The 12,559-nt window shown below is 37.1% G+C and overlaps 1 protein-coding gene across 1 annotated transcript in view; it reads left to right on the top strand.

Moving 5' to 3' along the window:
- The window catches only part of LOC137645504 (huntingtin-like), a 330,048-nt gene that overhangs the window by 47,232 nt on the left and 270,257 nt on the right, over window positions 1-12,559 (top strand). Inside the window, 1 exon segment of the mRNA XM_068378310.1 lies at window positions 10,308-10,453. Within this exon segment, the coding sequence (XP_068234411.1) occupies window positions 10,308-10,453 (146 nt within the window).

Genomic DNA, 12,559 nt, shown 5'->3' with positions numbered 1-12,559 from the left:
ATTCATTATTGTATATAATGCTCTTCCAGGCTATGCCATCGACCAAGCTTTAGTTCCATTGACTGTGATAAAAACTTTCAGCTGTAATTAGTAGGATTTTGATAACACTGATCTTTCAATTAACTGTATCCAATAAAAATGCATGTGATATTCACATTGGTTCCAGCACTATGTACAACCCCTTTTGCTCTTTGCCTTAGAGATATATTTTGGCAACAGGTGAACCTAGCCATAAGACTTTTAGCAAGGTGTAACTACTCACAGCTAATTTTTTTTGGGCGGTGTGTGTAGACCGACTAACCCATTCACACATGCACTGGTAACATTACGTCACTTTTTATTTTGGCGCAGGTGTGAATAGATGTTGCGTCTCTCTCCCGTTAACCTTTGATAAACTGGCTCTTGACTTTAACTTTTCTTAGAATGGTCATCCTCCCAGTGGGGGTTCAGTGAAGCTGGGAGTAAGAAATCTTGGTTTCTTATTTTGTCTTCTTGTTTCCATTTTGTTGTCTCTACTCGTTCTTCCTCAGGCCTCTTATGTTGTCTCTACTCATTTGGCTTCCTTCGTAGGATGAAAGAGTGGAATGATGATCAATTCACCCCGTACTACCATTAGGTGCGGTCACCTTCGTTTCTAGCAAAGCTGTGGCTCCCGCCACCTGGTGAGTCTCTCGATGCTGCCTGCAGTAACTCCAGCCTTTCTTATAGCATTATTGTCTCCCTGTTTAAGGAGTGGCTTGTGAGAGAGCTACAGTGGGAGCTCACACAGCCTCCCATGGGTTGACCATTGTCTTCCCCTCTGAAACTCTGGAGTTGCACCGATAGAGTTCTCGTGCCCTTGGCTGGAGCACTCTCTGCCTCTGCTCACCTTCGTTTTTGCAGCTCTGGAATGGGAACGAGAGCAGTGGAAGACTGGTTCTGGTTCCCCTTGGATTACCAGTCAGGGGAATCCTTTGGGGTGAACTCAGAAACTAGCTGGCAGCGCTCAATGCCGACCTTCAACTTAAGTTTGCTCAGCTCATTTATGGGAAGCAGTGTGTGTTGCTCATAGGCCATTCCATTCACGGGAAGGATGCCTTCACTAGCTGCAGGTGTAGGGCAGCCATCCCATTTGCGGGAAAGGCTCCCTTCCGTACCTGCAGGGGTCAGGCGACTATCCCATTCACAGGAATGGTGTCCTCCACCAGAGTGGTTGTTCTCTCGTGACTTTAGCAAGTGTGTGCTTGCTTCATTGATACTTCGCTCTAACTCTTCGTAGCGTAGCTTTTGTTAGCGTAGCTTTTTGGTTAGGTGGCTGCTCGGAGCTCCCGCCCCTCACCGTCATGACCCCATGGTACACTGAGCCTTGTGAGAAATATCCCTTCAGAATCATTGCCGCAGGTGGTGGTGCCTGCCAATCGTTTGCAGTCGCCGCCTCTCCCATCGACAAGATTCGTAAGCTATAATCCTTCCGGGTTATTGCTGCATATGGTGATGCCTGCCTTGCCGCCGCTTTCTCTCACCATTGTGCCGTGTGGGCACAACAAAGCTCATGGAGTTTTGTGAGGCCAGACCCTTCGAGTCCCCATCTCAGGCTTCTTCCCCTTACGTGGTAAAGACTATTTTTCCTGTTGTGCATCTGCATACAGTGAACCCTCGCTACTTCGCGGTTCGACCATCGCGGATTCACCACTTCGCGGATTTTTCCATAACCCATATATATACAGTAATATATATATACAGTATATATATATATGTATGCATGTATTTATGTATATATGTAGGTATGTATATGTGTATATATATATATATATATATATATATATATATATATATATATATATATATATATATATATATATATATATATATATATATATATATATATATATATATATATATATATATATATATATATATCTAAAGTAGGAAGATGTGATGTAGTTCTAAGGGAAAAGTATGGGAAATATGTCTGGGTAATAAGCAAAGCTCTACCTCCAGTTTGTTTCTACAATATGATCAGAGATAAATGTAAACAAAACATTGGTTGCCATTTTTTATCGTGCTTTTTAGCATGTTTAGGAAATGCATGATATAAAATCCCCTTTAATATTTGTGCCTGTTTTAGTTTAGGGTACTGTAGTACATGCATTAAGTGTTCTGTACATTAAAGGGTAGTTTGTTAACAGTACTACGTACAAGGGAAGGTTTTAAAAGTCTGAATATACATGTTGAATAAATAGGTAAATATGGTGTCACTACTTCGCGGATTTTCACCTATCGCGGCCGCGACTGGAACCTATCTACCGCGATAAACGAGGGTTCACTGTACATGAAAATCTTTCTCGCCATTGGGCAAACAAAGCCCTTCCATGAGAGAGAGCAAACCCAGACACCACACACTAGCGAGCAATGCTCTGGGCAAGCTCCTCTTAACTTATTCATGGGAGAGTGAACTCTTACACTACTTGTCAGCGAGCAATCTTGGTGAGCTCTTCTAACCTTTCATGGCTCTTTCTTAGGTAGTAGGTTGGCCAGCTCACTGGGCACCATTGAAGTACTACTGCTAGAGAGTTATTGGATCTTTTGTCTGGCCAGACAGTAATACATTGGATCTCTGTCTCTGGTTAACGGCTCACTTTTTCTTTGTCTAGACATACACTATATAGTTTGGCCTATTCTTTACAAGTTCTTGTCTTTCTTCATACACCTGACAATACTGAGATTACCAAACAATTCTTCTTTGCTCAAGGGGCTAATTACTGTATTGTAATTGTTTAGTGGTTACTTTAATCCTAGTAAGGGTAGAAGAGACTCTTTAGCTATGGTAAGCAGCTCTTTTAGGAGAAGGACATTCCAAAATCGAACCATTGTTCACTAGTCTTGGGTAGTGCCATAGCCTCTATACCATGGTCTTCCACATTTTTGGTTAGAGTTCTCTTGCTTGAGGGTATACTCGGGCCCACTATTCTATCTTATTTTTTTCTTCCTCTTTTTTTTTTTTTTTTTTTTTAATGATGTATTGGGTAGGCTTAATGGAAGAGCCATGGATGCCTGATGGTTTGTCAAGAGGTTTTCTTTTCCTTATCTGATTCTTTTTCTTTTCTAAACCATCCTTACTCTGCTCCCTTTAGTTGAAGTTGCTATCCTAGAGGGTATTTAGCCTTGCATGGTGTATTGGCTCCTCCATGTTGACCAGTTTTTCCAACTTGTCTGTAGTCTATGGGTTTGATCAATCACTTTGTTTATATATCTGTACATATTTATTTTGTTATTTTTGTTAATTAGTTTTCAGGTATGATGCATCTTTTTTATTACCATTAATTCTTGCTGTCTGGAGACATTTAGTGAAATCCGGGACCAGCACGTCCTAAATTTCGTCAATGTCATCTACTGTATTACAGTATTCGTGGTCTTCATGCAAATATTCAAGGCCTTACAGGTGCATCCAGGACAGTATGATATTCTTTTATGCGCATCAGAAACTTTGGTTTCTAATATTAGTCACTCATCTGAGCCATTTATAACTGGTTTTAAGAAGCCAATAATTTTGAAACTAGATGCCATTCTTAGGGCCAGGGGAATGTTGGTGTATATTAGGACTAAGTACCCTACTTCTCATAAGTCGTGCTATGAATGTAGAGGTCATGAGATTCAAGTAATGAAAGTTTGTGGCAAGCATAACAACTTCTATTTGTGTTCAATCTACCGGAATCTAGACATGGATGATTCTATCTTTGATTGCCTTCTTACCATTATGACTAAGATATAAAAAGATGAGAGAAAGGCCTCTCCTTTCTTTGTTGGTGAGTTCAATGTTCACCATAGGGAGTGGTTAATTTCTGTTTTTCCTGCTGATCGCCATGGCTTAAGAGCTTTAGACATTGCTTTTGAATCAGGCTGTTAGTAAATCATAAGTGAAGCTACTCACAAGTCTAGTAACTGCTTGGACCTCATCTACACCAACTCCCCTGGCATTATAGCAAGTAAGGTTGGTTCTTCAGTGGGACATCTGACCATACCTTGATTTCATTAGTAGTGAAGACTGAGCAGCCTGTCCCTGATGTTTCATACTCCTCTAAGATTTATATGAAATCTTAAGTAGACTGGAATGGAATTTTGAGTGATCTTTTGGACCTGAATTTGTCACAATCGTATAGTTGTGCTGATCCTGTCGTCCATTTGAATGAGAATTCTAGTCAACATGATTGATAGGCATATGCGTTCTCGTGTGGTAAGGTACTGAGGGAAGGACAAACCATGGTTTAATGATGCTTGTAGTTGTGCTTATTTGGAGAAGCAGAAGTCCTATCATGTTTAGAAGGGTAACAAATTTGATTTGACTTGGAATAACTATACTTAGCTTAGAGCTTTTACTCAGAGAGTCTATGCTTCAACTGAAAAGGAATACAATTTAACCATATGAGTAACCCTTTCTGGTACAACCTAGGAACATAAGTGGTGGACTACCCTTAAATCTGCACTTTTTGGTGTAGATGCAAAAATTCCTCCTTTACTTGAACCAGATGGCTCTGTCACTCACTGTCCAAAGGAAAAGGCAACTCTTTTGGGATGTGTTTAATAGTAAGCAGAGTAATGAGAAAATTTATCTTCCTCACTCCAGTTTCCCTGATGTTAAACTAGCTAGTTTAGCTTTTCGATCTCGTGAAATTAAAGCTCTGTTGGTGGACCTTGATGCTTATGAAGGTGTAGACTCCAATGGTATTTTCCTTTGTTTTTTTATAAAGACTCCAGATTTCTTAGACCCAAAGTTATGTTTTGTACAAGTTAGCAAGAAGAGGAGCTTTTAGGACTGGTTGGTTGGAGAATTGGTAATGTTGTCCACTATGTAAAATGTAATTTTGGTAGCTCAATCCTAATTGATTACGGCTCAATTTCCATAACTCCCATATTATCTGGAGTTTTGAAACGTCTTTTGGCAAAATGTCTTTATAGTTTGCTGAAGGTAATCATCTGTTCCTTAGTTTGCAATTTGGTTTTCGTAAAATCCTTGGAGCATGTGATGCCCTTCTTATAATCTCCAATGCAGTACAGAAATCCCTTGATTGTGGTTAGAAGTTTAATAGGATTGTCCTTGATTTTAGTGCTACCTTTGACTGTGTTAATCATGAGGCCCTTGTTTTCAAACTCAAAATGTTTGGATTTAGTGGGTTGTTTCTTAGCATTATCATTGAAATTTTAAGTAATAGATTACAAAGAGTTGTTGTTGATGGGCACCACAGTTAGTATGGGAATGTGATATCTGGTGTTCCTCAGGGCAGTGTTTTTGGCCCATTACTTTTCATACTATGTACACATGACATGTGGTTTAAACAAGGTATATGCAGACGATTCTACTCTCTTTGCATCAATTCCATTTCCTGAATGTAGACCTGGGGTTACTGAATCCCCTAATAGAGATCTAGCTAAAATTAGTGCATGGTGCAAATCATGGGGAATTGAACTTGAATCCTAACAAAACTCAAAGTATGATTGTAAGTAGGTTAAGGACAATGGCTCCGCAACATCCAGATCTCAGCGTTGATAATGTTTCTTTAAATTTGTATGACTTGTAAAATTATAGGTGTTGTTCTTGACAGCAAATTTACTTTTGAGAAACACATTAGGTCTGTGTCTTTTTCAATTGCACAAAAAAATGGCTTGTTGAGAAAGTCTTTTATGATTTTCGGTGATCAATCTACTCTGAAGAAGTTTTTTTTTTTCTTTCTACCGTGATTCTAGTATTATTCTCCTGTCTGGTCATCAGCTGCAGATTCTCATCTTAATTTCTTGGATAGGAACTTACGGTCTTTTAAATTTCTCATTCCTGATCTAGATATTAATCTCTGGCACCGTCGTTCAATTAGTTCATCATGCATGTTGGATTAGATTTTTCATAATTCTGATCATCCTTTACATTTAGCTCTTCCTGGACAGTTCCATCTTATTTTTAATAGTAGGCATGCAGTTAATTCTAATAGTCAGGTCTTCTCCACCATGAGGCTCAATATTATACAGAATTCTAGAATTTTTATTTCAGCTGAGACCAAGTTGTGGAATGATCTTCCTAATCGGGGTAGTTAAATCGATAAAATTCAAAAATTTAAACTTGCAGCAAATATTTTTATTTTGAACAGGCTGACATAAGTCTTTATATAGTTTATAGGTGAAATATCTGTTTTGATGTTACTGTTTTTGAATTTTATTTTAATTGTTCATTATTTCTCATATCGTTTATTTATTTTTTTATTTTTTTTCCTCATTAGGCTATTTTTCCCAGTTGGAGCCCTTGCGCAGATAGCATCTTGCTTTTCCAACTAGGGATGTAACTTAGCTAATACAGTCATACATCTCGACACAAAAGAATCTGCTTATGAAATATTCACTCTGCAAAATGAGATGCGAAGAATTTTACGACTTGCATCACGAAAAATGTTTCAGCCAACGAAAGGAGGTACCGTACGAGAGCCCGACTGTTTCCGAAACTGATTTTAAAATTCACACAACGCCTGCCCGTAAACTCGCCACCATCCCTCCGCACTCCCATTAGTTATCTCCCCACTCAGATGCTAGTTAGCACCATAAGATCCTGCTCTCCTATTGGTCAGCATCTACTCTACTGTAACCCATCTTGCATCTACGCCTTGGCGTTCCTATTTCTTTCCATTTCAACCGCGGTATCGTATGCATTAATGTAGTGTTTGTGATTTCACTTTCATAATTTTTGTACTGTAACGTGTGTGATATTTTTTTATCATAAAGTTAAGTGTTAATATTTCCGCCGTTTGTCAGCCTCCTCTACCTCCTCGCCACTTTGCTCTCAGACAATGCCTCACTCCAAAGGTAAGGTTCCACATTTTTGTTACTGTATTTTTACTTTTTGTTCTAATTATACATTTCTTCTTCAGGTAACCAATGGTCAAGTTATTATTGAATGATCCAAATAATTTTAGCCATTCGTTGAGTAATGTATAGGGGAGTGTATCCTTTTATTATTATTATTATTACTTACCAAGCTACAACCCTAGTTGGAAAAGCAGGATGTCATAAGCCCCAGGGGCTCCAACAGGGAAAATAGCTCAGTGAGGAAAGGAAAAAAGGAAAATAAAATATCTTAAGAAGAGTAACAACAATAAATATCTCCTATATAAACTATAAAAACTTGAACAAAACAAGAGGAAGAGAAATAAGATAGGAGTGTGTGCTTGAGTGTACCCTCAAGCAAGAGAACTCTAACCCAAGACAGTGGAAGGCCATGGTACAGAGACTATGGCACTACCCAAGACTAGAGAACAGTTGTTTGATTTTGGAGTGTCCTTCTCCTAGAAGAGCTGCTTACCATAGCTAAAGAGTCTCTTCTACCCTTACCAAGAGGATGTGGCCACTGAACAATTACAGTGCAGTAACCCCTTGAGTGAAGAAGAATTGTTTGGTAATCTGTGTTGTCAGGTGTATGAGGACAGAGGAGAATATGTAAAGAATAGGTCAGACTATTCAGTGTGTGTGTGTGTGTAGGCAAAGGGAAAGTGAACCATAACCAGAGAGAAGGATCCAATGTAATACTATCTGGCCAGTCAAAAGACCCCATAACACTCTAGCGCAGGGGTTCTTAACCTTCGGATGATTCCAGACCCCCAATGGATTGTCCAATATGGTGCCATACCCCCTTCACTTGACTGTTGAAATAATTATTACCAATCCTATTATTTGCCAGTGTGTCATCCAAATATGTCAATACCTTGAATATCATGTACTTTAGATATGGATTGCGAGGAATAGAACATGAAAAAATCATAAGCATTGATAATTTTTTTACATTTCTAGTGAAAGCAAAATTAAAGTTACAGTCCATTTTTATTACACAAAAGAAGAAAGAGAACATAAATGTACAAGTTTTTTTCCAAATTGACAACATAAAACATACTTTTACAAACCTAGTGAGATATTTGCTGTTGTTTTCCTGCAATCAAAGCATTGAATCGGGGTACAGTTGCTGACAAAGCTACTCGCATGTCATCTGACACATCAAATCTATTTTTACGTTCATTTCAGATTGTCAGATTTTAACTACATACAGGCATAACTTCAGTGAACAAGAACATAAGCATAACTACAAAAAATAACCTGTGAACAATAATAAGTACAAAATAGAAGAAAATAGCGAGAGATACTAAAAAAATACCTGATTACCAGAGATCGAGTCCCATACCCTCAGCATTTGGGTCCCATACCCCCAAGGGTTATGGATACCCCCGGTTAAGAACCCTTGAGGGGTAGTATCTCAACGGGTGGTTGGTGCCCTGGCCAACCTTAATGTGGTGTTTGTTCCGGCATAAATACAAACCCTCCGCTATTAATAAGGGTATTACTACCGGCGTAGCTGAAAGAAATACCCCTATAAATAGCTTCAGGTTTGTATACCAGGAAAAATACAAATTACTTCCAAATTTATTTTTGTAGGCTCTGGAATGAATTAGGCTATTTTTATGTAAGAGGCGACTCACAAGGCGAAAAAATCATGTTATGAAAGCCACTACGGAACCAATTAATTTCGTGTTGTGAGGCATTACTGTAATAATAATAATAATAATAATGTTAATAATAATAATAATAATAATAATAATAGTAATGATAATAATAATAATAATAATATTAATAATAATAATGATAATAATAATGATAATAATTAATGATAATAATAATAATAATAATAATAATAGAATAATAATACTAATAGTGATAATAATAATGGAAAACAACGAACCCGGATACTACGTGTCACCAAGTGATGATGGTCTGGGCTAACTCTTCCTACCCTTTTACACGAGAGAACTAACCCACTTACTGAGCATTGCAGGGGTGGCGGGTGGCCGAGTTCCTCTTGCTGACGAGGGTCTGCACGAGTGCTGAGCGCTGTCAAGCACTTTTACCCTTGTCATATCCATAGCACCTTCTCTCTAATGCCTGTAGTAGCTGCACAAGAGGTGGTATAACTATTGTCAGCTCCTCATACAGGATCATTAGCATCAAATTGAGGATGGAGGTTTTGTGTTAGTTGGAGAAGAAAGTGAAGAATGACTGACCTTTTCTTTTCCTTTTAGTCTTATTCTCTCTTGGGGCACAGCGTCAAAAACTCTGCCAGCTGGAATCGATTTGACTGCAGATAAGCCCCACTCAGCCTTCAGGTTTACCATAATGTAATATAGAAGGGCCATTTCCCACACTCCTTATGAGGGGTAGTGTAGGTAAACAAGTTAGTTAACATATGCCCCTTGGTGTAAACCAGGCAAATCCATTAGTATACATATGCCCCTTTGGTATGACACATAGACTTTCTGCTCAGTATTCTTTATTGCATGGGTTGTGGACTTCCTGGTACAGTCACACCATTGGCGCAAAAGGGGTAAGGCACCTGAAATTTCACCACTTACAGGGTCTTAGTTTAGGAATCTTGGGATAATTTTCCAGCCATTTTGAACAGGAACTTTCTCCTACCTAAGGATGAGTTGCCCATGTAAAGGATGAAGGTTTGTATTTGTCCTGGAATAAATGATGAATTTGGAGATAATTTTTTTTATTTTCCTAGCAAGACAAACCTGAGTCCTTCACTCATATCCCCCCCCCCCATAACCTACCCCCTAGAAAGTCCCAGTTGTAATCAAAATGACCACTCAGTGAGAAAGCAGGAGGCGGGACTTGGCTGTTCCCAGTCGATAACTATTGACCACTTGTTTACACCTCATTATAAAATTTTAACTGCAGTGTGTTTCAGCTTTGCTGTTATCTCTCCTATATTAAGGACTCAGGTTTGTATTATTAGGAAAAATAAACATTATTTCTAAAGTCATCATATTTTTACACCAAGATAATGTTAAAAATCAATAACTGGATAAGGAATGCAGCAGCTTTGAGAATTCAGTGGTTGTAAAAGCCTGTTATGTAATACCTGTTCTAGAACATGGTACAATACTGGTCATTACTTGAGGTATTTTTATTGCTCTCATAACGGTTACATTGGACGTTAAAGTTTTGCAGGTCTTGCCTTAATTTTCCCGAAATTCCAAGGATTGTGTACTGTATTTGATATGCTCACTACTTATCAAGTAATTGTAATTTTCTTTAGATTTGTGATTTTGATCAAGTATAACTTGAAATATAAAGCATAGGAAACATATTTATTGAGGAGTCCTTCAGATTATAAGGCTAAGATTTAATAACCTTTGTTAAATGTACTGTATAATTTTGGTATGGAATATTTGTTTCTTATCTGAGAAGAACTTGTTTCTCACATTTAAGAGCCTGATCTCTCAATGTATTTTATCTTCCAGATTCCACACCTCTGTTTGATAGAAGGGAAATTGATTTGAGCTCTGATGTCACACCCCAAACTAGGGACAAAAGGAAACTTCAGCAACAAATATCATCAAGTGCTCACAGTAAATCATTAGAAGAGAAGTCATCAGCAGCTGGCAAGGTAATTATTGTCATAGGTGTTCTAAATGAAGACATGCATATGCTGTATTTTTTTCTATTTTTATACATAACTATAATATCTATGGTTATAGTTGTTTAATCTTACTAGTGACAAACTTGCTAATGTCTTATACAGAATGTGCAAATTATAACAGTATGAATGAGCTTTCTAATCCTGAAGGCAACAACAGGAAACAGTTATGTAAATGGAAAATGAAGGAGTATATGTCATGAGAACATTTAATATGTTGTATTATGTTGATCATTATTATTGTCCTATCTGGGGAACCTTACCCCTTGATTTAGCCAGAGAAGTCAAAATGGCAGTAGGGTACACAAAAATAACAAATAATTATGGCTATAAGTAGCTTGTCAGCAGATCAGGGTCTTATCAGGAGATATTAATGATCAGTTTTAGTCTCAATAGTAATTCATATAAAGATTTACTTTAAGGCCAGTCAACAGAGGCCTTTTCACTTATACCCCAGCCTTGAATTTTCTATATAATTTACTTACAGTAAACTCTTAAGTTCTAATGTTTGAGCTCTGATGGTAACTATTCAGACCCTTGCTTTTTTAGTGCTGCAATATAGTTATTTACACTCGATTAATGGTTTTCTACCATTCGGTAATTAACCATTTTGAAATGAGACATTATTGAAAGGTAGAGTAACATTATTTTGACCCTGTAAAATAAGTCATTTCCCAAATATTTTCATAAACATTTGTTAATGCCAAAATAATTCTAGAATTATGATTAGATCATTGTTTATCAAACAACTTTTCATTCATCTGCTCTGAATGTTAATGAGTTGCTGTGTACCCTGACATTATGAGGATAGGACAGTGATAAGGGACAAAATTGAAACTGTACTTTCGAGTAAATTAATTATGAATTCTCATCTTTAAATTACGTTTAGTAAATTTCATTGTAGAGGTGTTTTCTCTCTCTCTCTTTCTATCTCTCTTCCAACTGTGAAATTCTATACTGTGAATTTGTTTTTTTTATACAATTACTTCTCAATTAACAATGGGGTTAGGTGATAACAACCCTGCTGATTAAATTGTCGTTAAACAATCTACCCTTATAGTTTACTTCTTGAGTATAGAATTTCCTAGTCACCTATTTTCAACATTCACTATTACATTAGGTCGGAAAAAAAAAACATATAATATTGAAAACATATCTTATTTGCTTGTGTTTCCTTGAAAAATTGATAACCAAATATTCAATATGAAATAGCTTAAATATATATACTGCACCTGTACTGTATTAAATTCCTTTTTTGCAAGGAGGCAAGGTCTGAAAATCCATAGCATTTTCTTCAATCAGCTGACTGCTATTATTGGCAGAATCTATTTTGAGCACCAAAGATAAAAAAATATATATAGTACTGTATAAAACAATATTGATATAATATCTTTACTATCTTTTAATTTCTTATTAATTTGGATAAAATTACTGTGTCCTTCCATTCATTGTTTACATTGTCAGCTGTTCATACACTACTGGTAACATGAATATATGCACTAAAAACAAAGAAATAGTAATATCAATATAGTAATTTCATGACTTATTTTTTATTAATAGTTTATTATCAGTTATTAATGTACAGTACTAGTGTACCTGACCCGTCAAAAATGACATCTAAATATTTTGATAAATAGGCACACACATGCACACACACATTCAATCCTTCCTATCCCCTCCCCCTTTCCTAACTATAACCTGCTGGTTTGGCAATTTGTGGGAGGGAGTGGTTTCCGGATGTACCTCTCGGGGTACCCCTCTCGCCAGATATGACTATTCCCTCTTCCCCATAAGTGTGATGGTAAAGAAATATATATTTATATATAGCCAGACTCTCGCTCTTTATTATAATATAGAGGCCATACATGAATTTAGCCATCTCTCTCACTCTCGCTTTATGGTATTCGAGCTGCCACTCTAATTTTTTTCCTTATATGGCTGAAAGTAATACATACTGATGAATATGATGCATACATACAGTAGTGTAGTTTTAATAAGCTTTAATTTATGAGTTTGATGGTGTTTTGGTAATTTAGATATTATCAGCTATCAGGAAAATTCAATCATCTGGCAACC

The sequence above is a fragment of the Palaemon carinicauda genome, chromosome 8 (genome assembly GCF_036898095.1).
Source record: "Palaemon carinicauda isolate YSFRI2023 chromosome 8, ASM3689809v2, whole genome shotgun sequence".
NCBI lineage: Eukaryota > Metazoa > Arthropoda > Malacostraca > Decapoda > Palaemonidae > Palaemon > Palaemon carinicauda.
This window is presented reverse-complemented; position numbering and strand designations above follow the sequence as displayed.